Source organism: Thunnus thynnus, chromosome 21 (genome assembly GCF_963924715.1).
Source record: "Thunnus thynnus chromosome 21, fThuThy2.1, whole genome shotgun sequence".
NCBI classification, from domain to species: domain Eukaryota; kingdom Metazoa; phylum Chordata; class Actinopteri; order Scombriformes; family Scombridae; genus Thunnus; species Thunnus thynnus.
The window spans coordinates 940,902-959,307 of NC_089537.1; the positions used below are offsets into that span (position 1 = coordinate 940,902).

At 39.9% G+C, this 18,406-nt stretch overlaps 2 protein-coding genes across 5 annotated transcripts in view; both read left to right on the forward strand.

Annotated features, from left to right (window-relative positions):
- Positions 1 to 18,406, forward strand: part of LOC137173324 (NLR family CARD domain-containing protein 3-like) — a 121,352-nt gene that overhangs the window by 73,947 nt on the left and 28,999 nt on the right. The window lies entirely within an intron of this gene.
- On the forward strand, positions 1,572 to 18,349 carry LOC137173330 (NACHT, LRR and PYD domains-containing protein 12-like). Of its 2 annotated transcripts, XM_067578121.1 has the most exons (13): positions 1,572 to 1,642; positions 2,610 to 2,828; positions 3,693 to 3,806; positions 4,395 to 4,508; positions 7,684 to 7,919; positions 8,125 to 10,006; positions 10,855 to 11,028; positions 11,156 to 11,329; positions 11,734 to 11,907; positions 12,404 to 12,577; positions 12,657 to 12,830; positions 15,269 to 15,442; positions 17,041 to 18,345. In XM_067578121.1, the coding sequence occupies exons 2-13, from the start codon at positions 2,707 to 2,709 to the stop codon at positions 17,045 to 17,047; spliced, it is 3,519 nt and encodes a 1,172-aa protein (XP_067434222.1). In that variant the 5' UTR covers positions 1,572 to 1,642; positions 2,610 to 2,706; the 3' UTR covers positions 17,048 to 18,345. The 2 variants fall into 2 exon arrangements, with proteins under 2 accessions (XP_067434222.1, XP_067434223.1); XM_067578122.1 differs by lacking the exon at positions 12,657 to 12,830 and having other exon boundaries at positions 17,041 to 18,349.

Consider the following 18,406-nt stretch of genomic DNA (forward strand, 5'->3'; position numbering starts at 1 on the left):
AATAGAACCTTTAAGACAATATATTTTATAAAAATGTATTATAACTTAATATCTAAATTTGTTCAATTATGACATTTTCTAAATTCTCAGTTGGAGAGTAAATTACACCTGCAGTTTACATTGAAAAACTACTTATTACTGCTCTAACCTTCACAGACATCATTTCAGCATATGCTAACCTGTCTTTATAGGATTCTTTAAAGTCTGTGTGGGAAAACAAGTTTTGGAGGCGTCTTTGTGCGCATGAACAACAACATTCTGCTCTGTTCAGTACAACATACACACCAGACAATTCATTCGGAGTCCCTGCTGGACCTCGAAGATGAAGGAGAAAAGTATCTGTGTTCAATAACCAGATGTCACTTTTAACAGAGAGCTCATAGAGGTCACAAAAACAGGACCAAAATAAAAATGCTGCAAGGTTTAAACTGCTCCCACAGAGCAGCAGCAGGAGCTCTGATTTAGAGCTGCAATTAAGGGTTATATTCATTATTGATTCATTCAATTCTTTTCTCAATTAATTAATTCATTTTTTGGTCTACAAATGTCCAAAATAGTTAAAAAGCGCCCATCCCAGTTTCCCAGAGTCCAAGATGACACCTTCAAATGTCCAAAACCCAAAGATATTCCATTTACAATGATAGAAAACAGAGAAAAGCATAACATCTAACAATAATAACAATAAGAGCAGCAACTAGGTAATGTTTGGCATTTCTGATTGATAAATGTAACATTACAGTGAGGCCTTCTGTGGTTGAACTGACTGACTGTCCTGATATGACTCTTGGTGGCTTTTGACTGTGTAATATTACTGTAATACTAGCAGGAGCAATAATAGTAATACTGACATCACAAGTCTGAAATCTGACATGTATGACAACCACCAGAAAAAACTTGAGGGGGGGATGTTTTCAAAAACATTTTTATTTATGAAAATAAATCAGAACCACAGTGGGCCTATATCAACTATAGAGCCTATTAGGATATTTTTTGCAGTTGTTACGGTAACATTTATAAAATAATGAACTTAAATAAGACAATTACGAAACCTGAACTCGATCACTGCATTTGCTGGAATAGTTTCATCCATATTTTTAATTGTAATTGATCAAGTAGCACAATAGTTTCACTCAGCGATGTGATGTCAAGTTCATGCCTTGTCCCTCATGGTGGACACATAGGAGATGTGATCATATACAGCTAAACAAAAGATTAAATGCAATTTTTTGTAACTAATCTTAACTTTAAACCAAGCGTTCATCCTAAAATTAATGACACACACACACAGGAGATCATATGATTTCCAGGAAATGTGGAGGGATGGAGCCGCTCTGCCAGGTGATTCTTTAGGCTACATGCTGCACTGTGGAAAGGGTGTAGTCAGAAGACAGAGAGACCTCCAGTGTTTCTTCAGATTTTAATTGTGAAGATGAAGCAACATTTACAAAAAATATCAAAGTTTTCAGTCCCTCAAAAGTAGAGTAAAGTAGAGAGTTTCAGTTTAAACAGTTGACCATCTGTTCTTGTGATGTTGTACATCTCAAATGAAACCACAGGGGGGCTCACTGAGTCAAGGATGAGGAAGTAACACGTCAGACTCCATTTAGAGGGCGAGCAAGCACAGCAGAGGCAGAAGACCAGTGTGAGTATTAATCCAACATTATGATTATAATGACGATGATGATTATTATTATTATTTTACTGTCAGTCTCTCTGTGGACTGTAGATGGTCCGTAAACAGTTCAGTATTTGCATGACTTTGAGTTAACTTTATTACCTTTACAACAATGTTTGGAAACTGTCTGGTTGAGTTCATAGTTCAGAACAGACAGGACAACATTGAACACTGATAAAACCATGATAAAAATCAGTAGCGTAGCCAGAAATCACATTGTGGCTATAGAGAAAATTAGGTGTGGCCCTGGTGAATACAGCAAATACAAAGTGCACGGCAGCATGGCCTGGCACTCCTGAGCACACACACACAGACAGCTGGCAGACAACCCCCACTTCTTACAAAACCATTACAAATCACCCATTAAAACATGATTAAAGTAAAATAGGCAACACAGTGGAGACAGAATATTAACATCTTATCTGTGATGACTTTGGCACTGAAATCATTTCACTGTAGTCCAATTATTTAGTGAGTTCTGTTTCGTGGAAAAGTCAGACAGTATTTTAAGGGCATATGATGACTAAATTTTCAACATGTACAGTAACTGCATTTACTGGATTACTCCTACATGTATTTCTTGGCAAAAGCACCCCAACAGTGAGAGCCTTTTACATAAATTACAGTGTTAGGGCCTATATGTGCAATTACAAGTGAGGTGCCGCCGCAGTGATGATGACTGGGCTTCTTCCACCTGCAACCAAGATTCATCTATACAGAGTTTGGAGGGTTGACTCTTCTTTTCATTTTGCCAAAAACACAAGATTAAAAGTGTAAGGAATTGATTCAACTGTGTGTTTATCTGCTCTAACACCCTAATGCTTCATTTCCAATCAGCCAAATGTAAGATGTTGTGAATTTTCCTATTAAGGGTTTGCAGAATTAATAGTGAGAAGAAATTTAAACTCACTCTATCTTTCAACTTGTTTCCCAGAAATTTCAAGAGACGAGTTCCCACTTTCCCCCTTTCTGAAGTCTGCTGTGTCTTCAGTGTTGCTGGTTTTCGTCTCAGACCGACTGAAGTCTAGAAGATGAATGATTTAGAAGAAGATGAAGACAGACCAGTGTCTCCAGTATCCAGCTGTCTGTCTATGAGGAGTGACTCGTCCAAAGGTTTGAACTTCAGTAATCAACCTGGACCATCAGACGCAAAGTAAGAGACTAATCACACTGCTGAATCTACCTGATGAAATATGATTAAGTAAAGAAGGTAAAATTTTACCTTCTTTAAAATATATTGTCTCTACAGTGAGAGGATTGTTTTTATAACTCAACAAAAAGCATCTCATTTCTGTGCACAAGCCTGAAAATGATAGACCCAAAATATTGGAAAAAGATTTGTGAAAAACATGGCTTCTCATTGTGATTCATTTGCGGTCAAACACCTGCATTCACTCAATAATCAGGATTGGGTGACACCCCCTGCCAAGTTTATAAAATGTTTGCCTGTTGTTTGTTCACCCCTTTAGCCTGATGAAGACCTTCATGGTCGAAACGGGTCAGATTTTTAATTGTAAGTAGCCATGTTGAAGAAAGGCTTTTTAACTTAATCCCAGTTTTTTTCATTCCTGCTCCACCTATGAGTGCCTGAAGTCTGTTTTTCCTTCTATTGGAGACAGATTCTTGTTCTTCATTTAATAACATCAATTCTATTGCTTTTAATTAATTTTGTTATTGCAGACAAAGAGACTGAAAGTAGCATCAGTGTAGTAAAAAAATACTGATACAACTTCAAATATCTAATTCTTTATACCAAGGTTTAGTAGTGTCCTTGTGATGGGCTCTAACAACAGTTCACTTTTTTTCACACAGTGAAATGTGCCAAAAGTTGGGTGAGCATTTCTATGGAAGCCCAGTATTCATGTTAAATGTTAACCATCAAGTATCAGGCTGTGAGCCCCATAATTGTGTTCGTTTTTACAGTGATGTCAAGGTATTAAAATGGCTTAACAGAATCTTGATGGTTTGTGCCTTTAACCAATGTATAGTTCATCTAAAATGATCTTTGTGTTTCCAGGGGTCAGTACCAGAGAGCAGAGTCTCTAGTATCCAGCTGTCTGTCTATGAAGAGTGACTGGTCCAAAGATTCACCTCCATTCTTCAGTAATGAACCTGGACCCTCAGACACAAAGTAAGAGACTGTTAAACTGCTATGTGCAGAGATACTAATTAGTCAGTTTCTGCTCTGCTCTATACCGGATGTTTCAAGCTTTAAAAATCCCAAAACACATACAGTATGTGATATATGTATGAGCAAACCATGATGTCTCTGTTTGAAGTCTATTGACAAAGTTTTTTTTTAAAGCACTTTGGGGGCCTTTTTAAAAGTTATTTTGGGGGTATAATGAGTTATAATAGTAATGTAATTTTGTATGTTTCATATATGAAGAACATGATAAGTCTATAGCTGTTTGGGGCCCGTTTAATTTGTGGCCCCAAACAGTTGCCTAGCTTACCAAATGGTAAAATCTGACCCAATGGTGTTTGACCTGTTGACCTTTGTGGTAAGTCCATTGTTAATCATTTCAGTTTAAAGGTGCATGATTTGTTAATTTCCAACAAACAGAATGCTGTCTTAGAGGCTTATCAGAACTGCATCTGCTGCATTAAGCCACATCCAGACTGACTAGCTCTGCGTGACAAAACGCAGCTCTCTGATGACACAGCAAGGATGCTGTTTGTTAGAATAATCTGAATAAAATTATGTTTTTGTTTCCAGAGGTCAGTACCAGAGGGCAGAGTCTCCAGTATCCAGCTGTCTGTCTATGAAGAGTGACTGGTCCAAAGATTCACCTCCATTCTTCAGTAATGAACCTGGACCCTCAGACACAAAGTAAGAGACTGGTTCTGCTGCAAAATAACCTCATGGAAGATGACTGAGTGAGCAAGAAGAGAAAAAATACTGCATTAAGTATTGTATTCTTGATGCAAAACTGTCAATATCTGTTTAGTAACTGCTACTACATTGCAGCAAAACCTGAACCTACATTATATAAATCTAGATCAGTATTATTTGAAAATAAGAAAATCTAAGAACAATATAAAATCACAGTAAATATTTGCAAATCAGAATTAATTAAGCCATACAATATACCACTGACACTGGAAGTAGGGTATATTATATAACATTATACCCATGTTCTTTTTAAGTTGTGAATCACTGTATCCCCTCAAAAGCCCCTGTACTGCAACACTTGCAGTAAAGAAAATGTGCATCTCATTTGTGTTCATGTCAACAGCAACAGTGAACACAACAGCCGTGAACGTGGTGCCAAGGCTTTGGGTTTGGGGTTGCCACTGCTTCAGCTTTGAAGGGTTTTAGCATACCACTTCATTAGCCAAGTCCTGAAGCTACGAGAGCTCCAGACATGGAGCCAGATTAATATCCTGAGCTTTTAAATTCTCCAGAATTATTGAAGCTGATTCACCATGATGAACAGAAATCTGAGCACTATGCTGAGTTGTCACTGAGGTAGAAACCAATTCAAATAAGTCAGCTTCGATCACTTCTGTTTCTGAGTCTGACATCATGAAATAAGATGACAGCCAGAGAATTAACAGCAAAACAAAAAAAACTCCCCATACAGGACCTGCATGATGACAGAAGTGCTAATAATAGCTAATGAATGCACTAAAGGCAGAGAAAAAAAACATATTTTAAAAGACAGCAGCAAGATGATAGTCTAACAATGGAACAACAATGCCATATGTTTGAGATCATTTAGAAACAGTGTCTTGAGGCACTGCAGAGAGCACAAAAGCCTCAAATTGCATGTCTTTAATTAGCAGAGGTGCGCACACTCAGAGCGCTCCACAATCACAAACCAACTTCCATGTATTTTGCTTCTTTTACTTCTACTTTTACTACTTTAGAAGTTTTTCATATGTATAACATGATCTACTGAAATGTCCCTCAGAATAGGCTACAGTGATTAATGTGACTCAGGCAGGTCTGAAATGTGCTAGATTAATGTCTGAATCTTACATTAATGTCATTCAGGTGTCACTGAATGTAATCTGGGATGTTGCAGAAACATCATTACTGATGTTCTGTTTGTTACCCACAGTTGGCTGTACGTCAGATTCTTTCTTTTGATTTCTGAAGAATTTGCCCTTGCTAAAAACAGTCCTGTGTAAAACTATTAGGGGCTATGTTGGTGTGGGCGTGTTGTTTAAAGTGCCAATGAGACTATGAAATATGATCCAGCAGTCCGGTTAGAGTAACAGATTATTGCATTTTAAGCTGATAAGAAAAACGCTGCACAGTGGTTTGTAATATGCACAACTCTGGAAAGTTATCATGCTTCAACATGTGGAGTGCACCCGTGTCTGTAGACCCCCGAAGAGTATGAATGGAACGGTGTGCGTGTGTGTGTCCACGGTCTGTGTGCAAGTCCACAGCTGTCCATGGACGTTGAACGCAGAAAATATGAAAAGGCCTTGACACACACACAGACTTTTTGGCTCCTGCACTTCTGAAATGAATCCGGTGCCCCTGCAATATACATAATACATCTATCAGTATCACATTCTCGTGATACTATCATGAGGGAATGCTTCACCTGGTTTTCAAAATCTTTGCACATCTTTAGAGTTAACTTGTCAGTGCTGAACTGATGGCTCTGTTGTTTGTATTTTGCCTCCATTGTGTTTATAATATCTTGGAATCAGTTTTCCACGTTCCATGTTGTAAGGGTGTATATACACATGAAAATAACTCTTACAGTAGATTCTGTGATGGCTTTAGGTCACAATGTTTTATCCCAGAGTTTCTGCTTAAATAAGTAACACCAAGACTAGAAGAAGTGCTGAAATTGCCAAAGTTTAATCTCCCAGCTCCTCCTAAGGGATTCCAAGAGATTCCAAGGTGATAATATATAATTAATCCCTCCAGTGTGTTCTGGCTCTGCCCTGTGGTTTCATCCTAGCTGGACATGCTTGAAATACCAGGGAAGCATCCAGGAGGCATCCTGATCACATGTCTTGCCAACCCTTACTGACATGGGAAAATGACAAAATTGATGTCATGCAACCCTTGCAGATCTTCCCAGGCACATGGATGTGGAAAGCATAACCGACTCTGACTCAAATCAGCATCCACAATGTCTGTCACATCACCTTCCTACTGGAAGTTCTTTATTATTTTTAGTTCCTAGTGGATTCTGTACGCTACATTATTACTGTCAGTATAGCGTATAGGCAATATCCCCAAAAAGGTGACCTTTCCAGAATGTTGCAGCTGAGAAACAGGCAGCTAACCAAGCAGCTCAAATCCTAACAGCTGTTGGTACTCCAGCTAAGAAGTCCAAATGTTCTGAAACCAGCATTTTATCCACAAAAGTGTTCATTCATCTTTCCTCCTGGGAAATCATAAAACACTACTCTGCAATCACGGGGCTGTAGGGTAAAGGCATTGGTGGGTGGTAGTACCTACACCAATAGCAGTACCTCAGGCTTGGTCGACTGGTGTGTTGGAGTGTGGGAAGCCAGTGAAAGACTGTGCTTCTCACAGTAGAGACTGATACTGGTTGGTTGGGAATGCTGCACAGTGGGTGTTTGAACCAGGTAGGGTAAGCATGAACCTTGTGTACAGTATACCTTTTGGTGAGGGTACTTATTGGCAGGTAAAGACAAGTGGCTGGCGATTTAGTAAAAGACAAAAGCAATAGACATGAAACAGAAACAATTAATATAAATAGATAAAGGCAGGTCTACACAGGTGGGTCTGGAAATTCTTTTTAAGGTGTCCACAGAGAGTTCCAAACTTTAGGAGCTACAACTTCAAATTCTGTCTCCTTTTGTTTTAAGCTTTGATCAAGGAACAACCGATAAACCTTGACTGGACCTCAGATACCTGCTGCTGACAAAGGGCTGATAACAAAATTCTTGAACTAAATTGTGAATTTAATGGGGAGCCAGTGTATATAAATCAAGATTGGAGTCACAGGAGATGTTTAAGAAAACCATGTGATTAATTTAGTTAAAATTGAATGTTTTTGTCTTCACAGAGAGAGGAATGGGAGGGGTGTTTCTGTGGAGGAGCAGCTGTCCTGCTGTTCATTGTGTCAGGACACCCTGAAGGATCCAGTCTCTACCAGCTGTGGACACTGGTTGTGCAGACAGTGCACCACCTCATACTGGCACCAGTCTGCTTCATCAGGAGACTCCTCCTGTCCCAAGTGTGCAGAAAGATCCAGAACAACACCTGGACTGCAGACAGACAGCCAGAGCAGCACTGTACAAAGTAAGACTGTAGATTTGTCTGTTAATTACAGGAATTTTAAGCAACAGATTTCTTACCCATGCTGCATGACCATATAAAATGTCTCAAGCAATCTAAACCTTTCTTCATTATGATTTCTTTTCCTTATTGATTGTTTTCATGCTTGTATTAATGTGTAAAAGGTACGTTTCTGTTTAAACTTTGATTATTCTTTCTTCTGTGTCAGTGGATGACAGTCTGCAGAAGGTTTTAAATGAACATAAGATCAGTCTGAGGAGGAGATGTCAACATGTGACTCAAGGAACTGATGAAGCAGTAAGTGAAACCCTCCTCAACAGGATCTACACTGAGCTCTACATCACAGAGGGACAGAGTGAAGAGGTTAATACCCAACATGAAGTGAGGCAGCTTGAGACAGCTTCCAAGATGAAGATCCTCCAAGACACTCCAATCAAGTGCCACAACATCTTTAAAGTCTTACCTGACCAACAGAAACACATCAGAGTTGTTCTGACGAACGGTGTTGCTGGCATTGGAAAAACTTTCTCAGTGCAAAAGTTCACTCTGGACTGGGCAGAGGGCTTGGAAAACCAAGATGTCAGTCTGGTGATTCTGCTTTCATTCAGGGAGCTGAACTTGATCAAAGATGAGCAGTACAGTCTTCTCATGCTAATCCATGATTTCCATCCAACATTGCAGAAGGTCACAGCAGAGAAGCTTGCTGTCTATAAAGTTTTGTTCATTTTTGATGGCCTGGATGAAAGCAGGCTCTCACTCGATTTCACGAACAGGATGATTGTGTCTAGTGTCACACAGACGTCATCAGTCAACATGCTATTGACAAACCTTTTCAAGGGGAATCTGCTTCCCTTGGCTCTCATCTGGATAACTTCCCGACCTGCGGCAGCCAGTCAGATCCCTCCTACATGTGTTGACAGGGTAACAGAGGTTCGAGGCTTCACTGATGCCCAGAAGGAGGAGTACTTCAGGAGGAGATTCAGTGATGAAGAGCTGTCCAGGAGAATCATCTCACACATCAAGACATCCAGGAGCCTCCACATCATGTGTCACATCCCAGTCTTCTGCTGGATCATTGCTACAGTTCTGAAGCATATGTTGACTACAGACCAGGGAGGAGAGCTTCCCAAGACCCTGACTGACCTGTACTCACACTTCCTTCTGGTTCAGACAAAGAGGAAGAAGCACAAGTATGATGAGGCACATGAGAGTCCACAGGAGCTGACGGAGGCTGACAGGGATGTTCTTCTGAAGCTGGGGAGGCTGGCGTTTGAACATCTGGAGAAAGGGAACATCATGTTCTACCAAGAAGACCTGGAGCGCTGTGGTCTTGATGTCACAAAGGCCTCAGTGTTATCAGGATTTTGTACAGAGATCTTCAAAAGAGAGAGTGTGATCTTCCAGAAAACAGTCTACAGCTTTGTTCATCTGAGCGTTCAGGAGTTTCTGGCTGCAGTCTACATGTACCACTGTTACACCAACAGGAAGACAGAGGCACTAGCGGACTTCCTGGAAGATATGGATGATGAAGAAGAAGAGGAGGAGGAGGAAGAAGAAGAAGAAGAAGAAGAAGAAGAAGATGATGATGATGATGATGATGCTGACAGGGACATTAATCATTACACATCTCTGGATGTCTTCCTGATGGGAGCAATGGAGAAATCTCTCAGAAGTAAAAATGGTCACCTTGACCTGTTTGTTCGCTTCCTTCATGGCCTCTCTCTGGAGTCCAACCAGAGGCTCTTAGGAGACTTGCTGGGTCAAACAGAGAACAGTCCCAAAATCATTCAGAGAGCCATCAACAAGCTGAAGGAGATGAATACGCACAGAATCTCTCCAGACAGAAGCATCAACATCTTCCACTGTGTAATAGAGATGAATGACCGCTCAGTACATCAGGAGATCCAAGAGTTCCTGAAGTCAGAGAACAGATCAGAGAAGGAACTCTCTGATATCCACTGCTCAGCTCTGGCCTACATGCTGCAGATGTCAGAGGAGGTTCTGGATGAGTTGGACCTAAAGGTGTACAGAACATCAGTGGAGGGACGACAGAGACTGATCTCAGCTGTGAGGAACTGCAGAAAGGCTCGGTGAGCACAGATTGTAACATCATTATAAATCATTGTAGAGCTACTGTCACTCTATCACAGTTTCTAGCAGCAAGATTCAGGGAACACAATCTAAATGTAATCACCAAGACATGACTTTAAAGATAACCAGTCTAACAGTTAGAAAAAGGCAAGGAGGTTTGATCAGACAAATAGAAGGATCAACAATGAGACAAGGTATCACAAACCAGCAGATAGCAGGTTCACAGGTAGAACAGGCAGGAAAAGTCAAGACATGCTACAGAAACTAGGCAATATATCAACTTCACATGAATGTTAAAAATGTTAAAATGAAGATATTTCTTGAATGTTGTTTTTGACAGCTGGACAAGAAATGTATTTACAGCTAGATTTTCTTAGATTTGATCTGATATTTTTAAGGGTACTGCCAGACCATCCAAAAAGCAGCAAGGAGAGAACTAATCCTCTCAGAAGAGGTGTGTACTCAGGTCACATGACTTTGACTTGCGTTACACTAGACAAAGTCCCAAAAATTATACTTTACATAAATTATACTTTTGACAGCAATGACTGGATACCCTCCCCAAGCCCAATGATTATTATGTACATGAATTATACTACAGAAGTGGTTTGAGAAGTGTCTTTAGATGGTTTGATACTTTCCTCTGCTGTATAACTTCAGCACTGGAGTACATTGTTTATGACATGAATCCAAAGTGAATATTTACATTACATTACAATCAAATCAGTATTGCATTATTGATTTGACAGTTATGAAATATGTGGATCCTTTTTAAATAGCAGTTTCTTTGCTCAGTCTCTGCTCTACTTTATTAGTCACTAGATTTTTCATGTATTTGTTACTACAGGCTTTCTGACTCTGGACTCTCTGTGACTCACTGTGAACTCTTGGCCTCAGCTCTGAAGTCCAACCCCTCCCATCTGAGAGAGCTGGATATGAGTGGAAATTATCTGCAGCATTCAGGGGTGAAGATGCTGTCTGCAGGACTTAAGAGTCCATATTGTAGACTACAGACTCTGAGGTGTCAATGTCTTTCATGATGAATTACTTAAAATTTGTAACGGTCTGTAAATTGCTGTAACTGGAAATGGTGTTTAGGCAAGTTTATTTATAAAATTCTCGTTTTATTGTTCATCTTCCAATCACAGGCTTGATCGATGTGAACTGTCAGAGAGCTCCTGTATTTTTCTTGCCATGGCTCTGAAGTCCAACCCCTCCTATCTGAGAGAGCTGGATCTGAGTGACAACTACCTTCAGGATTCAGGAGTGAAGCTGCTGTTTCCGGAATTTGCAAGTTCAGATTCCCGACTGGAGACTCTGAGGTAGAGGATCTTTTTTTTTTTTTTTTTTTTTGGAAAATGGAACCTATGGAACTCTATTTAAACATTAACAGTGGTTTGTCAAAATCTTCTTGGTTGTGATTAAATTGTACAGTGTAAATGCCGTGGTAACAATTTAAAACGTGCATTAAACAAGGAACAACCAATAGTAACAAGATCAAGCCTTTGGTATTTCATATAATTATTCATATTATTTATTGTGTCATTTTTATGAAGTTGTCAACCTATTGGCCACAATTTTTGGAGTTGACTATATCGTTTCGGAATATTATACACCATATCTAACCAATAAACTTCTGATTACTGCATGTCATGATGGATAATTTCAACCAGGTTTCCATGCAGGATTGTGTTGTTTTATAATCTCATACTTTGTTCAAATTCAGATTGAGGTGCTGTGGCTTGGCGGAGGTCAGCTGTGCTTCTCTGGCCTCAGCTCTGAAGTCCAACCCCTCCCATCTGAGAGTGCTGGATCTGAACAATAACAACTTGCAGGATTCAGGAGTGAAGCTGCTTTGTCATTTTCTGGAGACTCCACACTGTGGACTGGAGACTCTGAGGTCAGACAGAATGTTATTACCTGATTTATTGTTATGAATTTCACATTAATATTATTATGGGCATCACAGTGGTTCAGTGGATAGCACTGTTGCCTCACAGCAAGAAGGGCCTGGGTTCAATTCCTGGCTGGGGCAGGGCCTTTCTGTGTGGAGATTACATGCTCTCCACTGACCAAAGGCACTGGCATAGAACTGGAGTTGGTCCCCGGGCGCCACATGGCAGCTGCCTTCTACTCCTAGTACTTAGGATGGGTTAAATGCAGAGATTGAATTTCACTGTACAATTGTATGTGACAAATAAAGTACCTTTACCTTTTATGACATTTATGAAGTCTGTCAGTTTGAGACTGACATGCTAATCCAAAGTTATAAAATGATCAAGACATCCTTTTCATAAGTCTTAGCTTATAGCAGTCTTAAATTTCACATTTAAAACCTAAAATGATCCAACCAGATTATGAATTGATTTTAATGCACACATTGTGTTCTTTGTCAGATTGAGTTGCTGCAGGTTGTCAGAGATCAGCTGTGCTTCTCTGGCCTCAGCTCTGAAGTCCAACCCCTCCCACCTGAGAGAGTTGGAACTGGGTAATAACAAGCTGCAGAATTCAGGAGTGAAGCTGCTGTCTGATGTACTGGAGAGTCCAAACTGTAGACTGGAGACTCTGAGGTAGAGGATGTCTTTTTTTCCTCCCTATGGAGCTCTATTTAAATGTCAACAGTGATTTGTCAAAATCTTCTTTCTCTAGGCTGTCACGTTGTCTGGTCACACATGAAGGCTGTTCTTCTCTAGCCTCAGCTCTGCAGTTCAACCCTTCCCACCTGCGAGAGCTGGATCTGAGCCTCAACAAGCTGCAGGATTCAGGAGTGAAGCTGTTGTGTGAATTTTTGGAGATTCCACACTGTAGACTGGAGACTCTGAGGTCAGACACCATTTTCACTAATGCATGTTTACGAACTACTTTTACTACATCGTTTTGAGTGGTAAAAAAATTAAGCATTACCAAAAAGGGATTTTATGGTTGAGACAGGTTGTTACACAAATAAACTGTTAAAGAGCTGGTACTGTGAAAAACAAGAAAAAGCGCTTTGAGATGGATTAGGGTGATGGTGGGGCCTCATGTGCTGTAAAATTACTCATTTTTATCTCCTCTGTCTTTTTAACTTATTTGAAATGTTGAAATTCGTGGCTGCAGAGTGAGCGGTGCTGAGGCAATTTATCACTGTCACTCTGAGCAGAACAAATCAAATATGCAGGAAGCTTTTACACGAGGCCACTGCTGCCACTGCCCAGCGCTGCTGCTGAGTGTATGTAACTTTTGTTGTTCAGTTTCAGTTGGATGGTGAGCAAAGCAGGACACTAAGGGATAAATTCACAAAGAATGGATTGTGGCTACTGATAGCACAATGAATTTTGCATCATCTGCAACTGCTAACTGCCCCGTCTCAAGGTCCGATTCACAAAAGATAATATGCTAATGATATGACGGCACAAACACGCCCATTAAGTTTTTCAGCTGAGTGCAATTTGCCCTTGTTTTGTGTCTGTTTGAGTGGTTTCCGGTGTTTCAGGCTTTTCTCCACATTTCAGCACAGAGTGGTCCATAATGAAAACTGCAGAGAGCACAAAAGCCTCAAATTGTGTATCTTTAAGCATAGGTGTGCACACACACAGAGCTTTCCACAATCACAAACCAACTAGCTTCTTTTACTTCTCTAGTATTCCGCATCTATAACATAACTGAAATGTCACATGTCAAAATACAGCTATTACTCAGACTCAGAAAGGTCTAAAATGTGTAATGTCTGAATCTCACAATAACGTTGTTCAGGTATCACTGAATGTATTCAGAATTTTGCAGAAACATCAGTACTGATATTCTGTTTGTTGCCTACAGCAGGCTGTGTGTCACAGCTGGCTGTAGCATCACACAGCAGCTGAAACATCTCCAAATAAGAAAGAGGTTGTGTGCATTTATGCATGCAGCAGAGCAGCACAGCAGCAGTACCTTAACAAACACTAGATCAGTCAGAATCTGACTTGCTATTCCTTTACAGAAGAAACCTGAACTCCACCAGAGCTGTCGGGACATTTTTATTGTTAAGTAGCTGAAAGTCAGAGATAAGCCCTTTGTGGGTGCTGTTTGAATTACAGTTTCTTTTTGTCTCATTTGTGCAAGTTTAGTGGCCACAAAAGCTGAGCAATCCTTTTGTGAATTTGCCCCTAAGTGTGCTAAAACTAAGCTAGTGACCTCTGGCTACCTTGTGAGGAAACTTTGACACGATCTTACCATTTTGAAATCTCAATTGTGCAACAGCAAGTTCCTCCCTTCCCATCCATGATCAGACTCTGGTTTGTAGTCTGCTATATACTGTTTTACGCATCCAGCAGCATCCATTATCCCATGTTGAGATGCAGGGTACGGGAACTTACATTATTCATTAGGTCGTGTTCTGATTGGCTGGGGGTGAAGGTGGGAGCAACACCTCCAGACAATCGGAGTAGGTGCTCATTAATAATGCAGATTTCATGTAAATAGCCTCTGAAACCACCTGCTGGAGGACAGATGGGAATCTGGGCTGTAAGGAAAGATGGATTTAGAGAAATCTACAACTTTTTGTGAATAAAATATCACAGATATGTTTAAAATAGACTCAGTATTTGTAAAAATGAGTCAAAGGTTGTGTTACCAGATCTTTAACAAAAGCCTAACCTGAGCGTGTTTACATCAGACAGCATATACAGTAAATGTATGGCCACACACTCATCTTGTGGCCAGTAACATCCAATCACATTCATGCAGTTGTATACCACAGACATTTTATCCTGACAGTGTCTCTGACTGTGGTGCAGGTTGTCAGACATCAGCTGAGTATTTAACCTAAAACTTGAAATGATCTAATCGGATTATTATTCATTTTAAAAGGGATATATCAAGCTTTTTGTGATGTTATTTTTTATACTGTTATATTAGATGTTAAACTTGGTTCACCTCAAGTTCCAAAACGTGATGTGAATATCTGTAAAATGCTCCCTGTAAGATAAAGCCCAGGTTTCAGCTGCCCTCAACACTTTGTTTGCAATGTTACCTCTACTTCCCCCTCATGAACCAATTAGATCGTCATGTGTGCCCACAAATGTCCATTCTTTCCTGTAGCCTTTGTTGCTAAGGTGTTTAAAACAGCCTGTTTCAGACTGAGCCTGAACTGAGGGACTGCATAAAGGGCAAGTATAAGACAAATAAATAGTTTTTAACTGGAAATCATGCGAAGATATTCCAGTAGAGCCCCAGAATAAAAATATGCACATTGAAATGTGCAGAATATGTGTCCTCTCATGTACTGTTGTAATTATTTTCAGATTGAGTTGGTGCAGATTGTCAGAGATCAGCTGTGCTTCTTTGGCCTCAGCTCTGAAATCCAACCCTTCCCATCTGAGAGAGCTGGATCTGAGTAACAACAAGCTGCAGATTTCAAGAATGAAGCTACTGTGTGATCTTAAGGAAAGTCCACACTGTAGACTGGAGACTCTGAGGTCAGTAGAGAGTGGGATTTTTTTAAAAAAAGTTTTACTTTAAACATTAGCTACAGTTATCTACAGGGTGTGATTTGTAAAAAAGAGGGGTAGTGGGTGTTTTTGAAATGTTTTTATTCATGAAAATAATCAGAACCACAGAGAGCCTATATGGACTATGAAGCATATTAGGCTATTTCTTGCAGCTGTTACAGTAACATTTATAAAATAAGAATCACCTTTAAATAAAACAATTATGAAACTTAAACTTGACCACTGCATTTACAGGAATATTTTAATCCACTTAAAATATGTATTTAATTCATCAAGTATAGGGATGGGAATCGAGAACCGATTCCAGTTGAGAACTTGTTCCAAATTGTCTGATCCATCGGAATCATATGCCTCCAAGCTTATCAGTCTCTCCTATTGATGCCCAAGCATATAATGTTGATGGAATGAAAAAGGCGGAACTAAATTGCAAGAAAAGTGCAGCCTCTGGACTGTCTACAGTGCGCACATGCTTAAGTTGTCTTCAGCTATCTTGTAATTCATCTTCACAATGGCAGCAGTTGCAAACATGGTTTGATTTAATAACTAAACAATTACCTTTGCAAGAGGAATGTGAAGTATATTGTGAACTTTCTGTCACCCAGAGACTAACATTAGCAGAGCAGAGCAGCGATCAGCAGTAACAAACAAGACCGGCTGATCAACACACACTGCAGCATTAAATAACCTAAACCAACTCTGAAGTAAAGAAAATAACTTGGTGCTCAGCGTGTTGTGCAATGATGACTCTCCCCAGAGCTAACAGTGCAGCAGAGAGGCTGCTTTTCACTACTGGAGATACAACGTTAATAACACAGATCAGCACTCTGCCTCCTCCTCACTTTATTCTTATATGGGCAGGAGACTGTAAGATGCTTTCAGGTTAATTCATTCATTTATTAATGTAGTTAACTTTTGGCTGTGGACCATTTATCTTACCTTCCATTTATGTTTGATATATTCAAACAGTGGAGATAATAAAACAGTTGCGTTGACACTGAAAACCTGTGTACTTTTTTTCCACACAAAAAATTGACCAGGAATCGATAAGAGAATCAATAAATTGGATCAATAAGCAAAATTGATAATGGCATTGGTATCAATAAAATCTTATTAATTCCCATCCCTAATCAAGTAGCACAATATTTTCCCTCTCAGTGATGTGATGTCAAGTTCACGGCTTGTCTTTTCCTCATCCAGACACATAGCAGTCTGTGGGTAAAGCAGTATAATTCAGGGATACATAGATCAGAAGGGGGAACTCCCAACCATCCCTCCCAGCAAATTGCACCCTGGTTATCTGATCCTCTGTTTATTAACATTCTCCATATCCAAGTATATCACTTTCCATCTGAGCTTCTGTCAGCAAATTTCTTTTGGAAACATCCGACAGGTCTATTCCTTCTTAAACAATAATAAAAATAAAACACAGCTATGAAATAAGATACTGTACATATAATAAGTAATTCAAATGTGTTGTGTTACATGTTGTCTTGTCTTGAATTTTTTGTAAAACTTTAGTTTATCCTTTTTATTATCCATTATACTGTATCTGTTGTCTTGTGTAGGGTGTAGACAGACGTGAGGTATGACATGAGGAGGGATGGAGACACCAGAACAAAGAAAAGGTCCTGATCCCTCATTGGCTTCCCACCCAACCAATACAGTGCGTCCCTGCCATAGAACCCTGGCTGCTGTGGTGGAGTGATATTGTGATACTGGTTGCCCCTGGCTCATCTGCTAGTACCAGCTCTTATTCCTGTTGTTTGTTTAAGCCGGAGAATATACCGGAGCTCTCCAGCTCTGGCCAAGGTACAAAGACTCCTCCACCACCACGCAACAACAGCAAGGCTCTACGGCCAGAACAAGGAGACTCTGCTGACTCACACAACAGTTTAAACACAATCACAGTGTCACAGTCTGTGCTGAAATGATGGCCAATGTGGGTATTTAGCCAGGATCCTCATGCATTTAACCTGAGTGGGTATCACGTTCAGTCATGGCTAGACTACTCTGTAAAGCAAGATGCACACTCTTACTTCCCCTGTCGATTATTGGTGCCACAAATTATAAAGATGTTATAATTACAAAATGACAACCAACTAATTAGAAAAGTGAAATGGAGATGGACGGGGGATTCCACAAGCATGCATCCTGCCACTGCCAAGCTTCTTCCGTGTGGGCAGAGAAGGTGAAAACTGTAGTTAAACTGTGGCCCACCTGCTAGGTCCAAACCAGATTAAAAATAACCAGTGCTATTATGCTATCTGCCTTTATGCCTGCTGTGTGTTGCTTTAAATCGAAAACAAATATTAAAATGCTGACACAGCATGGTTTTGTTTTAAAGTGTGATTGTACATGAGACAGATGCAACATTGAGACTGTAAATATTGATCTGGCAGTGGTGCACATGATGCAAGCTGAGCCATGTGTCAAAAACCTTTTTTTTTGTGGTTTCAGGTTTGCGTCACTCTTTCCTTAATCATCACGGAAATGCACCTGCTCTGATAAGCCTGAAGCAAATACAATGGATTGGTCACTTCAGTGTTACTAGGGGTTTTTCTTGAAAGTCAGCATGCTATCTTGGATGTTCTCTCTGAGCTGTGTCGAGTCACTAAGTCTCAAGTCTTAGTCGAGTCCCCATTACCTGAATCCGAGTCATCAAGGTTGAGTCTGAGTCGAGTTCCAAGATGGGCTCCAGTGCTCCACTCTGGCACAGCCGAAGAACTGACATACAAATAAAAAGGTTTCCATTAAACAAAAATGACACAGCTGTCATTTTTCATATTAATATTAATGATGCACTGATTGCAATTTCACTTGGCCGATTCTGATTTCCAATTTTTTAAAAGTCTGACCTACCGATTCCTTTTTTTGGTGATTCTGATTTTCTTTATAAGAATTAAATAAGTTTTTTTTTTTTTTTTTTTTTTT

Bases quoted from the DNA above. Each gene is read 5' to 3' on its own strand.
- LOC137173330 (XM_067578121.1), top strand. From the start codon at position 2,707: ATGAATGATTTAGAAGAAGATGAAGACAGACCAGTGTCTCCAGTATCC. The intron at 7,920-8,124 runs GTAAGACTGTAG...CTTCTGTGTCAG, and splicing joins CCAGAGCAGCACTGTACAAA to TGGATGACAGTCTGCAGAAG. The intron at 12,578-12,656 runs GTAGAGGATGTC...TTCTTTCTCTAG, and splicing joins TGTAGACTGGAGACTCTGAG to GCTGTCACGTTGTCTGGTCA.